Source organism: Acanthisitta chloris, unplaced genomic scaffold, assembly GCF_000695815.1.
Source record: "Acanthisitta chloris isolate BGI_N310 unplaced genomic scaffold, ASM69581v1 scaffold21521, whole genome shotgun sequence".
NCBI lineage: Eukaryota > Metazoa > Chordata > Aves > Passeriformes > Acanthisittidae > Acanthisitta > Acanthisitta chloris.
In genome coordinates this window covers 1-20355 of record NW_008654587.1, presented here as the reverse complement: position 1 = coordinate 20355, position 20355 = coordinate 1, and the positions used below count along the sequence as shown (strand labels likewise).

The following is a 20355-nucleotide window of genomic DNA, read 5'->3' as shown; positions in this document are numbered from 1 at the left end:
AGTTCAGCCTCGCCCTTGGAAAGCTGCTGCTTTCTGTGTGCTGAACACCTGGCTGCTTCAGTATGTCACTGAAGCATCTGCAAGTCTTCACGTTAAGCTATCAAAGGAACTCCCAGAGGTAATTATGACTTTCACATGCCACTGTTCTATTTGATTACCATTAAATATAACCCCCCAACGTATTTAAAATACATAATAAATATGTATAAATAAAAAACTTCACTAAAGAAGTAGCTACAAAAGAACAAGATGTTTTCAGCAAGCTCTTCTGCCATCATTCCTCTCAATGACAATTAAAAATAGAGGAGGCAATGTGTTTTGCACCTGTGCATTTAGAGAAGGGAGAACTAACCATGTTGCTAGTAGGGTCCATCTGCTCTAATCAACAGAAGGATGAAAAACTGGGGTTATGTTGGCTGGCCAAAAGTAAGCAAACCTTTTTTTATCTCCAGTGTACAGCTAGTCACAGACTTTCATTAGCCCCTGAAGGAATTAAATTTTAAGTTTTAGAACAATTCCTGTAACATCTGATCTAGAAAACAATTTACAGGAAAATATGCAGCAGGCCGTATTTTCCTAGGCATCCTGTCTCAAGGCTTTTCAATTGGAATTATCCAAAATCCCTAAGGACAGAAAAAAATATTACAATACCAGCCAACTGTGCAATTTTCTGCTTGGCTGCAAGCAAGGTCTTCCTAGTTTTCTCTTCCTTCTCAGTGATCTGTTGCCTGAGCTGCTCTTCCTGCGTAGTCTTCTCTTGCAGATCTTGATGAAAACGAGCCAGTTCTGATTGCAGCTGCATTATCTGTTCCTGGAGGTTTCTAACTTCAGTTTCCTTTTCTGCTATACTCTGGAGAGAGGGAGAGAGAGCATCTGTTGGCCACAACCAGCTACTTTGGCAAATACACAGCCTAACAGGCCCCAGGGACTCAGCATTAGATGGCCACTGGATTAAGGTTAAATGGCTTCTAATCAACACCAGGAGAGTCCAGTCCTCTCCGAATGCAACAGCTGAGAGAACAGCATTCCCTTCCCAACCTATTTGTTCCCAGAAATAATGTGAGATACACTAGGCACAGGATTCAAACCAGGTTTAAGGTCCATCTTTCCCAAGATGGTAGAGGGCCAACGTCACCTCGCATCTTTCTGTGCACACACAAACACCCTCGTGTTTCTCACCGATCTGCATGTTCGGTGGCAGTAGAGTACAGTACTCTGAAGTTACTCACTGTTCTTACTTTGCCCACTCTATCTTACCTTTTGTAAACTTTCAACCTGAGTCTCCAAGTTCTTTGTCTTCACTTCAGCTTGACTGAGAGTGTCCTTCAGCTCTTGCACTTCCTGAGCAGAAACTTGGTCTTCTTGTTGCTCTACCAAAGACTGAGTTGACGCTTCAGCAACCATCTGAAAGGTATCAAGGGGCACCAGGCTAAAGGGAACTATCTGTTTGGAATGCCATTACCTTCACAAGATGCTTTAGCATGCAAAGTGATCAGTTTCAAAGTTCTGGGCAAACCCCAGGAATGCTAATGAACACAAGAAGTCTGTTCCATTCACCTTATCATGCTGTGCTTTCAGCTCCTCATATTGAGTCTTGTACCTGCGACCAATTTTCTTGACCTGTGTTATAGTTTTCACTTTTTCTTGTATGTCAGCCACTCTGGCATCTAATTCTTTCTGCAAAGTATCCTTTTCTGTTCTTATTTTAGTCACTTCATCCTTCAGGCTCTGAACAAGGTTCTGGCTTGTAGTCAAGGACACATTAGTTCTAAGTAAGAAGAGATCAGCAAAAGATGCAAATGAGATGCTTGAAATCATACACACATTTCCTTGCCACTCATTTGTGTACTATCACAGGCATTATTTGTGGTGAGTTATGTTTTCTGGGATTTTGCAACACAGATGAGTGTTTGTAGAATTGAAATTGTTCGACAATAGGTTAGTTTAGAACAAATTCAGATAGAAGACAATCTCCCTTCATTTTACCTGATTGTTATCAAGCTACAGCAAGAACACCAAAGGTTTCAGACTTACACAGAGAAATTACACTTCCAGATACAGCTTTAATGAAAATATTTGCTTTGCACAAAACCTTTTACTAATCAACTAATACCACACCTGGCTACTTCTGCTTTAAGTCTGCCTGTTTCTTCACTCATTTGCTGGACACGCTTAGCATTTGCTTCCTTCTCCGAGAGCAGCTTCCGATACTCCTCGAGATCCGTGTCCTTCTGCTGACTCAGTAAGTGCTGGAAGGGTGCGAAAACAGTCTAAGATGATTATACAGTTTGAGCCAGAAAATCTCTTGGGATTAGAGCCACTGCTTTTGGATTTTCACATGGAAAGGCAATTTTGAAGCTGCATAAAAAATACTTTATAATTCAAATACATTTCTTAGTTTGTTGTTCTTTTAAGAAAATTTAGAACTTTTATTTTTTCCACAACATCATCTTTGAAAAGATGTATTCCCCCACCTGAGTTCGGGTTTTCCAGCGTTTAACATCCTCTTCCAGCAGCTTTTTCTCTGCCTGCAACATTCCACTCTTCTCACTCAACTCAGCATTCGATTCTTGCAGAGGAAGGATGTCTGCCTCGAGCTTGCGTACCTGGAAAAGCACAACGGGGGATGAAACTCTGGATCTTAGGAGCCTGAAGGAAACCCACAGCAAAAAACCCACATTAATATGATTGCACAATCTTAGATTCTCACTGTCTGTACTCCGGAACAGGAAACGGATGATTAAGGACATATTAGAAGCCAAGTGCATTGGATTCCATGAAGTAAGCAGCATCTCCCTTTTAATCTCCTGACAAAGCTGTGGTCTGACTCATGTAATCCTGTGACATTTCTCATTTCATTGCTGATAACACCCTTGTTACTGGCATACCTCTAGCCAGGGATAAATGCTGACTTTCAGTTTCACCTACATGGAACTGAACTTTCAGCCTTTCAATGTTCTAGGTGGGCCAAAGCCTTTTAAAGTTCTAAAACTTTCCTCATTAGTGTATGACTTACAGGAATAATCATAATGTAATTATTGTAATTAGCAATGGCATATCCAGATGCTAACTCATCCCCTGATTATCTGACAAGTTTATGTGAAGCTCAGCACTAACCTTTGCTTGAATTTGTTGCAGTTCTTGTTCCAGTCTCTCCTTCTCTTCTCTTAGCATCTTGTTGGTTTCTATCAGTATGTTCATGGTCTCAGTTTTCTTCATTAATTCTTCATGCTGTGCAATGGTTTTTGCTGTTACCTTTGGAAAGATTTAACTCTGTCACTTGCTTTGCTTGCACATGCACATATACTCCACCTAGATCTGGTACAATGCCACCTTGGAAAGCTATCCTGGCACTCGTTATCTCACATGTGCATCCAAAACAAGTAAAGAGCTTAAGGAATGGGAGGTGGAAAAAAAAAAGAGACAAATTATCTTTATTCTTCCCTACTCACATGATTTTGAAATTGCCACACTCCCTCATGAGACTCAGAACAAGATACTCCATTTGGCTATAAGCAACCCCAGTTTAAAAACCTCCAAATTCTTTCTCAAAAACTCATTTTTGGGCACAGGCAGTGAAGACAAGGAGTAGAACATAGTGCACAGTCCTCTCTACTCATTGAAGTCATAGGCTTTAACATCCCACCATACCTGCACTTTCTCCCTCTCAGCATTGAGGCTGTCCTGCACCTCCTGGAGCTCCCTTTCCAGGTGCTCCACCCTCTGACGGTAACGCAAACTCTCCACCTGGGCCACCTCAAACCTTGTTTCTGCAATCTCCTTCTCTCGACGGATGAATCTGTAGGGAGGAAAGGAACACCACATCAGGCCAGGGAAAATGCAAGAGAAAGCACCTCCAGTAGAAGCATCTTATACCTGAACATCAGCTGAGTACAGAAACCGGTTCAGTAAGATCAAAGAGAAAATCCTAGATAAAACCCCTTGAAAATCTACATTAAATTTGTAAAACCACAATGAGAAAAAAATCACCTCTATCAAATTTCTACGCCAATCAGGTTTGCTAAAACCTGAGTTAGGTTCTGCCATAACTGACTCACATTTTTTTCCTAAGAGTAGAAAGAAACCACCTCTGCTACTTACTGCTGTAGTACAAGTACCTCCTACCTAGCAAAACAGTGCTTTGATTGTAGACATTGTCCTTCAGATAGAAAGTAAGACAAAACTATTCAATTTCACAACTCAATTTTATATATAAATTACAACAAATACAATTTGGCACTGGAAGATATGGTTTAGGGGTTACAGCAGAGTTGCAGGATTACGGTTGGACTTGATGATCTGAGAGGTCTCTTCCAACCTTGATACCTCTATGAACACTGAGAAAAGGAGCTCAGAGCTGAAGTTACCTAAGAATTTCCAAGATTTGTTCCTGGGATTTGCCTTCCTCATTGAGAGAAACATTGGCTGTAGCTGGGAAGGCATCTTTCATGGAAGTGACCATCTTATTGCTCATACTCTCCAACTGCTCATGTAACAATTGGTTTTGCTTTTCCAGATCTTCACAGCGGGATGCAAGTTTTGAAGCTTCATCCTACAACAAAAATCACTCGGTGACTGTGGTTTCTGCGGCTGAATTTCTGTTAACTGAAAAAAAGACACTGAAACCATGAAAATCGTCATACCTTGATCATTCTCTCTCTCTCTTCCCAGGAGGCTTTGGATTCTAACAACTCAGACTCAGCTTTCTGAGCAGTCTCCTCCAGCTGCTGCCTTACTGCTGTGTTCTTAGCAACCTGGTCTTTAACAGCCTGTAAAGCTTCAACGTCAGCAGCATGAAGCATCAACTCCCGTTCGTACTTGTTCTGAGCTTCAGCAGCCATCATTGCCTGTAGGAAACAGCAACAGTAAACCCTGTTACCCTTCATGCTATGTATAGGCTATGTACAAAGAGACAAAATCAACCAAATTTTGGGTCGCACTGAACAACAGCCAAAAGGTTTTCGACATCCTTTATACCCATCACTGTTGCTGGAACTTCTGTCTGCATAAAAGTATATTTCCTTTAAAAAAACCAGCTGGTACCAAGACAATTTTATCAGGTGCTGCTAAATATCATATTGCCCCATAGATCTGGGTTAGAAAAATATTGTCCCTATTGTCTTGTGAGAATTCAGTGTTCTTTCTTGCTCCCCCCTCAGGAGACTGAGGTAGCAGCAAATTAACTAATTAATTAAAGAATTAAAACCAGTCAATTACATTTCCCAGCCAAGTTTCTTTAAACATGATGAAACAAAAATCTACTGCATTTCTGTTGTTTCCTTAAATGACACCAACTGTGCCTGCAACACAAAGTCAGTCTAGGTGAGACTGCCACAATGTTTGCATTAAGCAAGCAGCTGCTCCCGAAACAGACAATGTGCTCTCACAGCATGTTTCCCTGCCTCTACACGTCTCTTATTAGCAGTTCAGTTTTGAGTTCAACTGAAAAACTAACATTAAGTTTACTATCCCTGGCCAAAACCAGGAAAACCCTGTAACCATACCTGCTCCTGGCAGTCCCGCCTGGCCTGCTGCTCGTTATTCAGAGCTGTGCTGGCTCTCTGAAGAGCTTCCTGAACTTCTGACTGCACAGCTGACAGACTCTTCTTCAGTTCTGAGAGCTGCAGTGCCAGGGAACAACAAAAACAAAGGAGGAACAAAATCAACAGCTGTGAAAACAAACTGAAGCTTAGCAGGTTTTGTAAAAGCACATTTGTGTGGACTCTCTGCAAAGAGCTGTAAGGCAGGTCAATGCATACCTGTTGTTCCAGGTTCTCCACAGCTTTTCGCTTCTCCTCTTGCACTTCTTGTTTTTCTTTTTCTGACTCCATCAACTTCTTTTCCAGCTGTGCCTGATACTCTGAAGACTCCTTCAGACGAGTTTCAACTGTTGTACGAACTTCCTCTGTCACCTTCATTAAAGTCCATCACAAGAGATCAATTTTTCCCCCATTAAATGCATTATTCTGATATGAAACCAGTATTTTATTAATAAAAATACAAAATATTCCATTATTTTATTTCAAGCCAGAATAGGTATTCTCAGCACCTCATTTAGAACAACACTGGAGATGTGGAGAATCACAAACAGCAAGGCATGTTTGCTCTAGTAACAGTGAGAATGACTTACTTGTTTTTCCTTATTGAGGGATTCCTCTAGACTAAGAACCATGGCCCGGTACTGCTCCACATTACTAGAACTTGTCTTGAGTCTCTCTCTCAGGTCATTGACTTGTTCCTCAGCTTGTCTCAGTCGACTTACAAGATCATCCACATCTTCATTAGTACTAGGCTGACCTGTAACATTAGAACACCTTCCTTTATTTTTCCCCTTTGTCAAAGACTGCTTGGAAGTGAATCTCATGTTGACAAACCATCTTGGTTACCATCCAAACATGCCATTGTAATAACCAAGAGATTCACTCTTTAGTGTCCTAATTCTAAATTATTATAGACCATGATTTCTCCCATTGTGCAGATGGCAAGGATTAACATAAAGAGAAATTAAATGCAGAACATCCTACCTTTCCCTGGAGGCCTCTGTGATGACTGGGATGTCAGCTGAGCCTCGGTGTTGTTCAGCTGCTGTTTCAACATGGCAGTTTCCTTCTGGGCATTCTTTAAAAGCTCCTTCGTGTTGGTGTGACGGTTTGTCTCGGTCTCCAGCTGCCTCTTCAGATCCAGGATGTGAACCTGCCAACACAGGGCTCTTCCACTTGCAATTCTTCACAAATGGCACGAAGGCCAAAAGTGTTTATAAAGCCCATGGACACCAAAGAGCCATCAGCCATGCACCTGGGGTTTTACTGTCAGCAGAACAAGATCACTACATCTGTACCTACCTCCTGATTTTTGGTAAGGGAATGCCTTTGCTCCACCTCACTTTCTAGCTTCTTCTTCAGCTGAGATATCTCACGCTCGAGCTTTTCTATCTGATTATTGAGTCTCTGCTTTGTTTCTGTTTCAGACCTCTCGAGGATCCCCTGAGAAAAGAGCACAATGCACTAGGCTTTAAAACACTTTCATAATTTGTTCTGAATTGCTGCAGCACTTCATGCAAAGTTGCCGCAACACCGTCCCATCCACGAAACAGTTAAATAATAGGTAGACACAGAAAATTATGAAGAGTAGCACTCATAATGTGGGATTTAGTTTTGAAAGGGTTTTTTTCAATAATATTAATACAGTAACAATTATTAGAAGAAAACCTATAATCCATGCAGACTAACTCCATGGAGTAAAAAAACCCCAAAAGATCTACCGCAGAAACAGAATTCAGTCACATGATAAAACATGCAACCTTAAATACACTGTGTCAATATACCTTTTAACCAATTATACAAAAGTACATGTAACTTCGTAAGAAAACAAACTACCAAGGCAGGTACTGGTAAATTTAGCTGTCATAAAAATTAACATACATATTTTTTCCTTTCACTTTGTCTCAAGTGTTTTATTCCCATTTTATTGTGAAAACCCTCTCATGGACTCCAAATTCCCAGGACTATGCCCAGGTAACAGAGATCAGGACAGGAATGACAAACTCACTGAAACAAGTTGCTCAGGTATTTTATGATCAGAGTCAATTTGTAACTGTATAAAAATCTGCTTTAAGACCCAATCCCATGACTGTTTTGTTTGATTTTGATGGGTATTCACCAAACACTCTGAGAGAGCTGGAGATGAGAAGAACCCCACGCACACACCTGAATCGTTCGCAGATTGGTAAGCAGCAAGTTCTGTCCTCTTTGCTCGACCAACAGAGAATCACGTTGCTGAGTCAAACGCACGTCAGACATCTTCAAGATATCTTTCTCTTTTTTCAAGTTTTCTGCCCTCACCTTTAAGACACCAAGGAATAACAAGAACTTTGTTACCGGTCCCAAATACATCCATTAATTTTATTTTTATGATCAGTTAATATCATGTTAATAGAAATTTTTAGTATTACAGATTGCAAATTCAAGTTCCTACAAATTAAGCCAAGAACAGCAAGAGCAGAGTTGTACGACATCCTGTTTTCTCTGCAAACTGAAACACCTTGGAACGTTCTTACATCTGCACTCAGGACTTGGGATATTTCAAGCTAATCCTAAGAAAAGCTCCTGTGCCAGCTTGGAACATCCAGCGGTGCCTCCCACCAGCACCAACCTCCGCCACGGCCAGCTTCTCGTTCGCGCCCCGCAGGTCCTGAGTCATGGTGTTAATGATCTGCTCCTGCTTCTGCGTTGTCGCTGTGAGCTTCTGGGTCCTCTCATGCAGAGATGTGATTTCTCGGCGGTAGCTTTCCACGTTGTCCTGCAGCATTTCGTAGCTTCATATGCAACAACAAAGCACATGCTTGCCTCATTCAACCGCCCGAGCCGAACTGCAAGAGGCGCATACACGTGGCTGTCTACGCCAGTTTAACACATCAGTGTCACGTAGGGGGCTCACTCAACTAGAAATTAATTCTTAATCACACCTTCACTATTTCCTTTGTGTTCTTAAACAGAACAGACAATATTAATGTTTAACTGGCAACTCTTCCTGAGCAAACTGACCAAGCAGAACGATTCCATGCCAGAGAACCCAGATGTGAGGAAAGGAAGTGGAATAGCTGATTTACCGTTTGGAGGCAAACTCCAGCTGTGTGGAGATCTTTGCGTTTTGTGACCTCAAGTCTGTGACCTGCTCCTGAAGCTTTTCATTCTGTTCATTCAGCAGCTTGTCGTTCTCTGCCTTTTCTTTTTTGTAGTTCTCAAAAACTTCCTGCAACTACATCAAACAACAGACATTAAAGTGCTTACAGGAGTAAAAAGAAATAGTTTTCCACAGTGTCTACTGAAAATATACCTGCTTAAGTGCAGCCTTAGCCTCCAGAGTCTCCACTGACTCACTCATTGACACTGCAGCAGGAGTTGACATGGCCTGAGGTAAATTTGGGCGCTTCGGAGTAGATGTAATACAAATGTCCTCTGGTAATATACTTGAACCTAAAAAAGATAAAGGCGGCAATTAAATGAATGCTTGCCAGAGCGGAAGATCACACAACCACACTGAAACAGGGTTACCTTGCAAAGGAATGATGGCCCCCGTGGTCTGGGTCAGCAGGATGCGGAACATGTCACGCTGCCGAATGATGGACTCCACGAGCTGCAGCTGGTGCTGCCGCGACTCCCGCAGCTGCTGCACCTCACTGACAGCCTCCTCCAGCTGGCTCTGCAGCTCAGAAATTCTGAAACCAACAACAGCTGCTCTCAGCAACAGACACAGCAAGCCATACCAAGAGGTTCTGGGCCCCTCCCTTCCAGAGGGTCTGGAGCATGTCCAGAGATGGGTAACAAAGCTGGAGGACAAGTCTGATGAGGAGAGACTGAGGGAGCTGTGGGGGCTCAGCCTGGAGAAAAGGAGGCTCAGGGGGAACTTCTCCCTCTCTACAACTCCCTGGTGGAGGTGCAGCCAGGTGGGGTCAGGCTCTGCCCCCAGGGAACAGGGACAGGACCAGAGACAATGGCCTCAGGCTGTGCCAGGGGAGGCTCAGGTTGGACATCAAGAGGAACTCCTTCATGGAAAGAGCTGTCAGGCATTGGAAGGCGCTGCCCAGGGAGGTGGGGGAGTCACTGTCCCTGGAAGCATTCAAGAAATGACTGAGTGTGGCACTCAGTGCTCTGGCCTAGCTGACAAGGTGGTGGTGGGTCACAGATTGGAAACCATGATCTTGGAGGTCTTTTCTGACCTCAGTGATTCTGGGACTCTGTGACACAGTCCTGCAGACTTCTAGGAAGACAGGCCTTTGGGTGTGCCATTTGCAGATGAAAAGGAAAGCAATAAGGTGAAAGCCCTGATCCATGAAAAGAACGGAGGCAATCTGTTCATGCAAAGAACTTCAAAAGAGTCAGTAGCATGAGCAGAGAATGAGGCTAAGAACTTTTCACACAGAATTAGGGTCCCTGTGGGCTTTACAGCTAAAGAATGAGGTACGCACATATGCAGTTCTTCGTTCAGCTAATGGGAATGAAAGCTTACCTTGTCTGAAAAACAGCTCTGGGGTGTGAAATCAGTCACTAAATCACTTCAGATTTTGATGAGAGGACTTATTATAAGCTATATAGCTATAAAGCCACTTTAATCTACACCTGAAGATGGTGTATCTTAATAACAATCTGCCTTTATGAATTACATAGCTACCATGAGCACATGCCCACTTACATATGCACATGAACACAATTAGTAACAAACAGAACTTAAAAACTGAAAAATGTTTGAATAAATCCCTGTTACTGCTTTAGTGTCAGCATTTTACTGAAAGGAAGAGGTAACTTACTTAGATGATGTTGTTTCTTGCTCTTCTTTTTCTCTAGCCTCTCCCAGATCCCGAAGAGCCACCAAGAGACGCTGATTCTGCTGCTGAAGTTCTTGGATATTTCTGTAGGAGACCAGATGTTGAGTGATCACTTCAGAAGAGCTGCTGATGTCAGCAGAGCTCACTGCTTCGTCACGAATCACATGATTGCCTCTAGCTTCTTCCAGTTCCATTAACAGCACACAGATCTGAAAGAGAACGCGTTAGTGTAAGGCCTGTGTACACACTCAGCAGCTCACTCTGAAAAACAACGTATGAGAAATGAAGTACTTGGAAATGAAGTTTTCTTCCTACAGTACACAAAACTATTACAATCATTAAATCCTTGTAAGATAATTGTATCATAGAATAAACAGTTTGGTAATAGGCTGCAAGATCAGAAGTGGGTAATCTGTGTTCAGTTCTGCAAACAGTTCACTGAACCTTCCGATCAAAGAAGGTACACATGTGAGTTTGCCATGTCAGATGTATAACAATATCATCCTAAAGCAGCATCATTTCTGTCCAGTTAAACTCAGCCCAGGTTTGAAAGCAGGAAGGGAAATCCCATGCTGCCCCAAGTAGAAGTTTTTAACATCACTGAGGCACTTAGGACAACCCAAGTCTACCTGACTGTGGCTGAGCACAACTTCCAAGCGACCTTCATAAAAATCACCACACTAATAAACAAACTACGAACAGCACATTGAACCATCAGGACTTTTGTCATACCTGCTGCGAAAGGTCTTTCACACGCACCTCCAGCCTCTGGCTCTCCCTTTCAAAGTAAGAGGCATGTTTGTTGGCCTGGTCAGCACTCTCCTGCAGGCGATGGATCTCCTGCAAGCAAACCAACACCAAGGAATACATCACCACTCAGCTCGGACACAATCCTTTCCAGAGATAACAGCACACGGACACGTGCCACGGGAATTAAACTCTGTAAGTTCCATTTCGGAGGCTGCACTCCAGGTGCCTGGGAAGAAAATGCCATGCTCTTTCCTGCTGTGCTGGGGTATGGATCAAAACTAATGGAGAGGATGCACGCAAGTCCCACCTTATGTCATTGGACAAACACTAAACTTTGTAAAGAATCCTACTCTCCCAGAAAATCAGACTACAAAGCTCCACTAGAAAAACCTCAGAAAAAATGTTGGTTCCATGCAATACTTTGTACACTGCAGTAAATGGCAAGCAGCAAAGTTCAACAGATCTTTTCCCATTAAAAAAAAAATACTCAAAAATCCATTTCATACATTTACTAGCAGCGATTGGGATAAAATAATTGAAAACCCATTTTTCCACAATTTTACATGCTCTTTTAATTGATACTAACCTTCATAGCTTGCTCAAGCTTTGCAGACAGACTCGCAACAGCTTTTTGGGAACGCTCAAACTCTTCACGCTGACGTTTTAGGATTGGTGCTTTGGCTTCTACTTCCTGCACTATTTCATCCAAATATTTATTGATTCTCTTATTCTCCAGCTTTTCCATATGCAACTGATCCTGAGTTTCTACATAGGCATTGTACAGCTGCAACAAAAGGGTTTTTGGTTTGGATTTTGTTTGGGTTTGATGCACCTGTACAGATCTCTACCAAACAAACCCCTGGTAATTACACAAGCCTTACCTTAAGCCTGTATAATTTTATGTAACTCTGAACTACTAAATTCACAGAAACAAGTTGGACTTTCAAGACAACATGTTTTTAGCATGCAGACCTCAAAGCAGTTATACTTACCTGCTGGGGCCTGGCTAGCAGAGGAGCTGTAACCTGAACAACAGTTAAAGGAATGCTTAAGCAATTAAAAACAAGACCATGATAAAGTGTTGGATTGAAGACACAGGAATGCGTGAAGATAGAAACAAGGTCAGCAAGACCTATTTCGTGTGTCTTGTTTTTAATTGCTTAAGCATTCCTGTAACTGTAGTTCAGGTTACAGCTCCTCTGCTAGCCAGGCCCCAACACCTATCAATTTAGCAATGGCAAGCTTTAATCATGCAACTGTCTGCAAAGAAAGAATTCTACGAAAAAGGCACAAATCTTAAGTGAGTTTCAGACAACAGAAATATCAACACTAGTAACCAAGAGGAAGGCAATTTAATGGCTGGGCAGAACAACCAATAAAAAATCATGAAAACACAAATTGCATAAATATAAGCGTAAAAAAAATCCTACAATTTGTATGACCTATTGTTCCTTGGTTTTGCAAGTATCCGCCAGACACACAGCAGTACAGGTTAAAAACTCACGGAAATAAGCAAAATAAAAATCTGCTCCTGCCAAAAATACAGGCAGGGAGTAAGTTTATATTAACAAAACCCACATATTTCTGGATTTCATCTACTAAGAAAACCTATCAGGTCTGCTGAACAAAATGCCAGTGAAGCAGCAGGTGATGTCTGCCCTCAATGAGGTGGCACTGCCTTCCGTCCGGCGTTACACCGAGTCCAAACAGGGAAACGCGTCTGCATCTCCATGTTGGTAGTGTATCTCTCTTGGCATCTCAAGGGCTTTGCTACTAACGAGTTTCTCCTCACTTACCTCAGTTAATTTCATTCCAGGCTTGACCACTTTAGCTACTGCTGCAGCTGTGGGAGACATGGCTGCCAGCTCCTCCTCAGACAGTATAGCTCCTGAGAACACAACCCCAGCAGTCACCATCAAACAGCTGCTGTCACCCCCACCAAAAATATTCTTCATTAACCTAAACAACGTCTCCATACACCTTTGTGCTTTGTAAGTGCCGTATCTCACGCAACTATTTTAAGCACTTAGAACTGCTGGTTTAAGAGCTTTCTGTAAGTTCTGTTATACATCACACACGTGCAAGTGACTGGCATTAGATAAAATACTCCACATCATAGTTATCAGCACCTGACTGCTTTAATTTGAAACACTGAAAAGCTCTTCCTATTAGGACCCTTCAAGTTTAGATCACTTCAGAATGCGAGCAAAGCTTAACATCAGGTTCCTCAGCAAACCGCCTGAGGCTTAGGGTGGCAGAGCACTGGTTTGTTTTCATTAAATTCACACAGGGATATAGCAAATACACTTCTTGCCTCTGCTCTCATTTTCCTTTAGAATTACTGCTATGTAGCAAAAAAATCTACTATTTTCAAACAAAAAAAAGATAGAACTAGAAGAGTGAATACTGAGCAAGATGTAATGTCCAACAGAAATTTAACAGAGGCTTGTTTTCTACTGCTGTTTTTTCAAGAGGGGAAATCAGAATTTGTCTCCAGAAAACCACAAAAAGAATGATGACTCAACTGTAAAGAAATGTTTCCCTTTTCCACAAAAGTCAGATTAACAAAACAACTTCAAAACACATCTTTACAGAAATGCACTTTCTGATCAGGAAGTACATATTGCCATACATACATACAGACACCTGGAAATGTGTCTAAATTTCATTACCAAAGATGAAATCAGACCGATGCACTTACTTCCTACAGAAGTTCAGCAGAGTACTCACATGCAAGACAACAGAAAGGCTGAGGCACTATGGATGTCAGGTCCTACCTTTGCGCTTGGTAGCAGAGAGTAAATCATTAGCATTCTCCAGCTCCTTCTCTAGTTTACTGATCTTCTCTCTCAGTTCCTTTTCCATTATAGCTTTTGACTCTTCCACCTCAGTCAAATGCTCCTGGGCTACTTTATTGGCTGAAATTAAATCAGACCCGCAATTTGTGTGTTGTGGTTGGTTTATTTATTCACTTTTACTTTAAAAATACAAAAATTTACCTAATTTACCTTAAATTTTACTTTACTTCTCTATGACATGCAGAAGATCATGCTGGTAAGAAACCTCAGCAGCATGAGAGAAGCATCAATCACTGCCTATCACCTTTGCTCAGGAAAGGGCAAAAATATGAACTGTCCTTTCAGCAAGGCAAAGGAATCTAAACCAAGAAACTGAAAGGAAGGTGTATCTTGCAAAATTGAATCCTCTCACCAAAATCCACAGTAAACTTCCTGGTACACCTGAAAATAGTTCCCCAAGCACAAGTAAATTCAGCTAGTCAGGTAAAACGTTTATGACAAAGTGACTGCTATTTCCATCATCCCTAAAGCCCAATGAAGCTCCTTCCATGAATACTCAATACCCATTTTCCAATGCATCAAGGTAGCTACGAAGGAGCACAACTGCTCTCTTCTACCAGCTATCTCTCACTCCCAGCTTACCTTCACCTGCTTCCTTCAGGAGCTTGTGCAGCTCTTCCACTGCTCCCGTCAGCTCATTGCTCTTTGCTTCGGAGTCATCAGCAGCACTCTAAAAGCATTTTAGCTCACCTTTAGTACATAGCAATGGCAACTGTATTGGTATAAAAAAGCCTAAATTGATCCAAAATTATGAGCACAGTTCTTTGAGTAAAATGCTAAAAGATTCACCTAAACTGGACAATTATCTTTCCACTTGGATTAAGTCCCACTCTGATGCAAACTGCCCATCTCAGAGTAAGAAGGGTCAGACACTGACTTGCTATGACAATTCCCAATAAGATGTATGGCCTTTAGCTGCTTTAGGCTGCTGCTGGCTTTGGCCCTGCTCTTCACTGAAGAAAACTGGGAGAATTTTGAGTAGTCCATTTCCATCAAAATAATGCAAACAACGTAAGAATCTACACGGTGACTAAGACAGCAGCACGGAAGAAGCTCTCAATGTTCTGCAATGGAAGCCAGTCTGCCACAACCACACTTTGTGGGGAAAAACCCCCACTCTGGCCTGCATTACGTTTAATGCCAGGACCTAGCTCCAAGTAACCCTCACGCTGGCTCATAGCAGAATCCATGAACTCACCTTATACAAGTTGGACAGTTTCATGTGTGCATTCAGCTCATTGTGGAATCTCTCCTCCATTCCAGCCTGCTGCTCCTTTGCCTGGTGAATTAAAGGAGACACAGGGATGGGGATCATTCCACCAATTCTACTGCACACACTTTAGTCTCTGATTTGCAGAAGCAACTGCAATTGCTGTTTCGCCACACTTTAAGGCGTCTCACCTCCTTCTGTTTATTCAAAAGGTCTTCCACATGCCTCTGAAGGTTTTCATTTGACTGTTTCAAACTGTTCACCTGTTCCTCCATTCTGGAAGCCTATTCAATGAACAAACGAAAACACCATACATAAATTCTTCTTTCTAGTCCAATTTATTTTGGAAAATACCCATCTCTTTGTTTTTTGCTTAAAAAAAACAACACAAAATAACCCCAAAAGCTCCAGGGAGAGCATGAATGCTTACTCAACTACAGTGATTAAAGCACTTGGCTTTGTTTAGTACAGTTAGCCAGATGTATAATTTTTAAGAAATTACAAAAGCACTCGATAATTACGTTACCTCCTCCTTTTTGTTTTCCAGACTACATTTAAGCTCCAAGATTTCATTGCCCTTCTCCCTGGCAGTATGTAGCAGTTCATCAGTCTTGGCTTTCAGCTCAGCATTCAGCCATGTGTTTTGATTCTGCAGCAGTTCTTTCTCTTGCTCCAACCTCTTCTCACGGTACTAAACAGAAATGGCACAGTGTTATTGAACTGGTTCCACAGAAAATAAAGCAGCCAATTAACTACTGTGACTAGAGCAGTAGCAAAAATGTACTGTACTTTGCTAAATAGCACCAAATGACAGGCAGTGTTCCTTACTACATTGGCAGTAGTAAGTTTTCAGTCTCAAATGACAAGAAATTCCTGACACTTGAGTTACTTTTCTCAAAGTTTACATTAGTTAAAGGAAATTAATAAAGGCATTAAGGTTTTCCTCCTTTCCTCCACCCTTGATGAAGTTTATTCTGCCCACAGAGTAATGGTGCAGGTTCACGACTCATTATTTTTGTCCTTCTGACCTGCCTTCATGAACCTGGAGCCACAGCTGTGACCAAAGAGGCTTGGACATTTTTCCCAACTTCATCCCCTTGTCCTCTGTGAATGCACATCTCACTTCCAGCTACAGCCACCAATTTCATAATAACATAAATAAATAGACATAATAGGAGCTTACCTGACCTACTGCCAAAGGGAATGATGACAAAATGCTCACTACACCACACACAAATGATGCCAAACACACACTGGGCACATAAAGCCCTACTCACCTTCATGGAAACATCTGATGTTTGAAGCTCATCCAGCTTCAACTGAAGTTTCACCTTTTCTGTGTTTGCCTCCATAAGCTTTTCATTTAAGCGTCTGACATCCTCTGCAGGAGGAACACCAGTGTTAGAAACAGCTACTTGTGTAAACAGCTTTCATTAGTCATGTAACTAAATTGTAAAGAATGAGAACAGGCAACATGTAATGTCTGTAATTGTATGTTGGGCAATCAGATACGGCATAAAGTGTCTTTTTAAATCTAAGAAAACAAGCACGAAACTGCTGGTTTTCTGCAATTAGTGAGCTATTTCCTGCCTCGTTTCCTTTTCTCTCAATGCTGCTTCCTGCTAATCCATTATTTGGTGCTGCCTGTACCAACTGGGTACTCCATTCTACTCAATTGTTCAAGCGTGTCTCTTATTTAGTATTCAGTCACCCTGTCCTTGGCTGTACCGTTTAAATGTTCAACTTCCTGGGATCGCCTTTCACTTGTGCGAACCAAGTCTCTCTTTTCAGCTTCCAGTTCTTCCTTCTCTCTACTTAAACGGCTCTGAAACAGTTGCAAAAGAACAACAGATAAATGTGATGAGCTCTGTATCAGTTTGTAGTCACTACTCACACTCAGAATCACACAGCAGCATGCTAAGCCTCAGGAAGTCACCCAGCCAGCAACAGAGGCTCACAGAGTAGCAGCTGAGTCAGTCTGGCACTAGGACCTGTTCCAAACTGCATCAAGTCTTGATTTTCTTTGAAAGGCAGCTTGGACAGTCAAGAAGAGGTAACAGAGTAAACAAAGAAGGAACACATGCAGAAAGAATATACAATCAAATCATAGTCACTAGTCCTGGATCATTTACAGTCTACAGCACTGCCTCTGCCTTCAGGGCATCACTACAAAGCACCTCAGTCAGCATAGGCAAGGCCCTCTGGGGACACAGTCAGGTCTGTCCTCTCATGGTGGAAAAAATCAACTGAACCATCAAGGTTTTGCTTCCTGCTCCAGAAGTGCTGTCCTGCTGGATCAGTCAGCTCCAGTGACCCATCCTGCAACCCCACGGCCTGAGCACAATCCAGGGGACACTGTGCCAGAGTGTGGGAAGGACAGACAAAGACCAGAACTGTTCCTGACATCCTTGTCTGACGTTTGAGGTTCGGCTCAAAGTCCCTTCACAAGAGGTCTCAGTCAGAATGGAACAATCCATCCAGAGTGAAACACCAGCACCTGCTCACCTGTCATTCAGCTGCTAAATCAACAGTGGTTACTTAAACCAATTTACTTCACAATTTTCCTGCACACACAGCTTCAGGGCCATGGAAATGCCCCCGGCAGTACACATTGGTACTGATATTGATGCAGCTCAGTCTGAACACTGACTGCACCCTGTGCTGCAAAGACACAGATGGGCCACACCTCCCACTTCCAGCCACATCCCTGCAGTACCTGAGCGGCTGCATTATGGTCCTGGGCAGCTTCGAGTTCCTTGTTTTTCTCAGTGAGTAACTTGACCTGTTCATCTGTGGGGTAACAAGAAATACTAGTCAGGGACCTCCACCACAGTATGGTATAATTCACTCTCCAAATGAAATTAAAGTCAAAATTTCCCTTACAAACAGTTAAAAAACCAGATAACAAACTCAAGACTGTACTGTGGCTAGACAAGGTGGCACTGTGGCCAACTGGTGCAATCCTTGGGGCAGGACCACTTACTGTGCAGATCCATATATCCCCTACTGCATTATTCCTACTAAAATCAGCAAGCAAGGGCTTTTTTCCATTAGAGCCAAAATCCAACTAAAAAATGCTGACATGTACACAAAACACCCCTGTGCTTGTAGAAGAAACCAGTGCAGCTGCTGATGGATTTGCAATGTAAAACTTAAAGCATTTCAGCACACACCTAGACCACAGAAGGAATATCCTGCCCAGCCCTGAGCATGGTCATGACACTCACACAGCTTTTTGAGCTCCTCACGCAGAGTCTGACACTCCTGGGTCTCACTGACAAGCCTCTCCTGACTCTGAGCCAGTCGCTTCTCCACCTCAAAGTACTGTTGTTCTGCAAAAGAACAAAGTCAGTTTCCTCCATTAAACGCTGCTGCTTCTTTCTTCTTTAGCAAGGATCCTTCTTAACAGCTATCTCTGTCGAACAAAGGGACTGATGTACAAAATATCTAAAAATACTAAGACTATAGCAGAATTTGAGAGGGAAAAAGCATTTTTAAAGGCAAAAAGCTGTATCTCCTCATTGAATTAACAGTGTTTAAAATAATATCTTAGCATGAAAAGTGATGTTTTCAGAAACTGTGACATGAAGAGTGATATGTTTCCAGAAACTGTAATGTTTCAACCTGGTGATATGTTTAAACCTGGTCCTAGTGGAAGCGACCTAGTGGCAGGGGTTGGAATGAGTTGGGCTTTAAAGTCCCTTCTAGCCCAACCCATTCCATGATTCTATGAAATGATCCATAAACTAACAGTCTAATTAATGTGACTACTGCTTTAATGTTTCTGAGTTGCCGGAGACTCTGTATCAGCACAGTCACGCAGTGTGGTCTCATCAGCTCAAAACTCTCTTTACCTCTAGTGTATTTCTAGACACGTACACAACCCCAGGTATTCAGGGATTTGATTGGGAAAAATTTTAAAGAACACTTCTTAAAATGAATTCCTGTGCTCTATTAGCTTAGCACTGTAAAAAAGTATTAGATGCAAATTTCAGTGGTCTGAAACACTAACTGTTCTGGAGCTTCACTGCAAAGCACTCAGCAAGAACTAATCCATCTCCCAGTCACACTGGCTCTTGAGAAAGTGCGGAGGGATGTTTACCAAAAGTCTGCTTCCCCTCACACCTTACAGCTTCAAACAATGCTGCCCCTCCAGCCACAGAGGAAAAGAATGAACCTGGAAGAGACTAAGCTACTAAAATCTGTAGTTACTTGAATTTAATCTACACTCTACTAATTCCTTTAGCAGGACTTCTATGATGAGACAGAAAGGTAGAAGCAAAGCTTACATCAGAAGTGTGTCATTTCCCCATGAATTAAGTCACATTCACAACCTTATACTCCTCTCTCCTATTCTGTGCTGGCATCACAGTTCTGTGCCCAAGCAACCTCCAAGTGAGAATACTAACGTTGATTCCATCAGGACCATTGCACAGAAAGGTTTCAACATGGAGTTTAATATCAAGGTACTAAGGCTGTTGGAGAGCTGGGTAAACAAAGCTTTATTTCCCCTTCACAATGAAGATCAAAGCAGACTAAAGCACAGAATGGCTTGAGTTGGAAAAGCCCTCCAAGACCATCTCCCCCAGCATTGCTGAGGTCAACATTGACCATGTACCTACTTGTCTGAACCCCACCCGGGATGGTAACTCCACCACCTCTCTGGGCAGCTGTGCCAGGGCTGGATAACCCTTTCAGTGAAGAAATTGCTCCTGGTGTCCAACGTGAACCTTCCCTGGCACAGCCTGAGGCAGTTTCCTCTCGTCCTGGCCCCAGAAGCAGACCCTGACCCCACCTGGCTGCACCTCCTGTCAAGGAGTTTTAAAGAGAGAGAAGGTCTCCTCCGGGCCTCCTGTTCTTCAGGCTGAGCCCCCACAAATAGTCCTCATCAGACTTGTGCGCATCAGTGCTTCGTAAAGACCTGACAAAAAGCTGCTCTTTAGCCCATTTCAAACGCAGCTTTAACGCTAAACAGTCCTTTGCAAGAGAAGAAAGCCAAATCAGACCTCTCGAACTAAAGCGAGGCAAAACACGACCAGATTCCAGGCGCGGGGCTCTTCCCGGCCCATGCCCGATCCCTTCCCAAACCCCTCTCCGGCTCCACACCACCGCACAGTCCCAGGGCACCCCTTGGAAGCGCTTGGAAGAGAATCCGGACCCGCCCGACCTCCCCTCGGCCCCGGGCCAGGCGGTGCCGGCGGGAGGTGCGCGAT

General features: G+C 42.7%; 1 protein-coding gene across 1 annotated transcript in view; it reads right to left on the bottom strand.

Annotated features, from left to right (window-relative positions):
• Positions 1–18474, bottom strand: part of TPR (translocated promoter region, nuclear basket protein) — a gene marked incomplete at its 5' end in the record, with an annotated part of 33164 nt that extends 14690 nt beyond the window's left edge. The window contains 32 exons of the mRNA XM_009083595.1: positions 647–850; positions 1258–1404; positions 1558–1768; positions 2119–2249; positions 2475–2606; positions 3118–3255; positions 3652–3799; positions 4368–4552; positions 4644–4847; positions 5505–5621; positions 5760–5912; positions 6131–6297; positions 6525–6693; positions 6843–6983; positions 7707–7841; positions 8152–8314; positions 8609–8757; positions 8836–8975; positions 9054–9217; positions 10307–10533; positions 11057–11164; positions 11661–11858; positions 12871–12962; positions 13852–13992; positions 14515–14602; positions 15131–15211; positions 15334–15426; positions 15669–15833; positions 16420–16523; positions 16871–16967; positions 17859–17932; positions 18370–18474. Of these exons, the coding sequence (XP_009081843.1) occupies positions 647–850; positions 1258–1404; positions 1558–1768; positions 2119–2249; positions 2475–2606; positions 3118–3255; positions 3652–3799; positions 4368–4552; positions 4644–4847; positions 5505–5621; positions 5760–5912; positions 6131–6297; positions 6525–6693; positions 6843–6983; positions 7707–7841; positions 8152–8314; positions 8609–8757; positions 8836–8975; positions 9054–9217; positions 10307–10533; positions 11057–11164; positions 11661–11858; positions 12871–12962; positions 13852–13992; positions 14515–14602; positions 15131–15211; positions 15334–15426; positions 15669–15833; positions 16420–16523; positions 16871–16967; positions 17859–17932; positions 18370–18474 (4571 nt within the window). The remainder of the gene's footprint in view (positions 1–646; positions 851–1257; positions 1405–1557; positions 1769–2118; positions 2250–2474; positions 2607–3117; positions 3256–3651; positions 3800–4367; positions 4553–4643; positions 4848–5504; positions 5622–5759; positions 5913–6130; positions 6298–6524; positions 6694–6842; positions 6984–7706; positions 7842–8151; positions 8315–8608; positions 8758–8835; positions 8976–9053; positions 9218–10306; positions 10534–11056; positions 11165–11660; positions 11859–12870; positions 12963–13851; positions 13993–14514; positions 14603–15130; positions 15212–15333; positions 15427–15668; positions 15834–16419; positions 16524–16870; positions 16968–17858; positions 17933–18369) is intronic.
• Positions 18475–20355: the final 1881 nt, after the last annotated feature.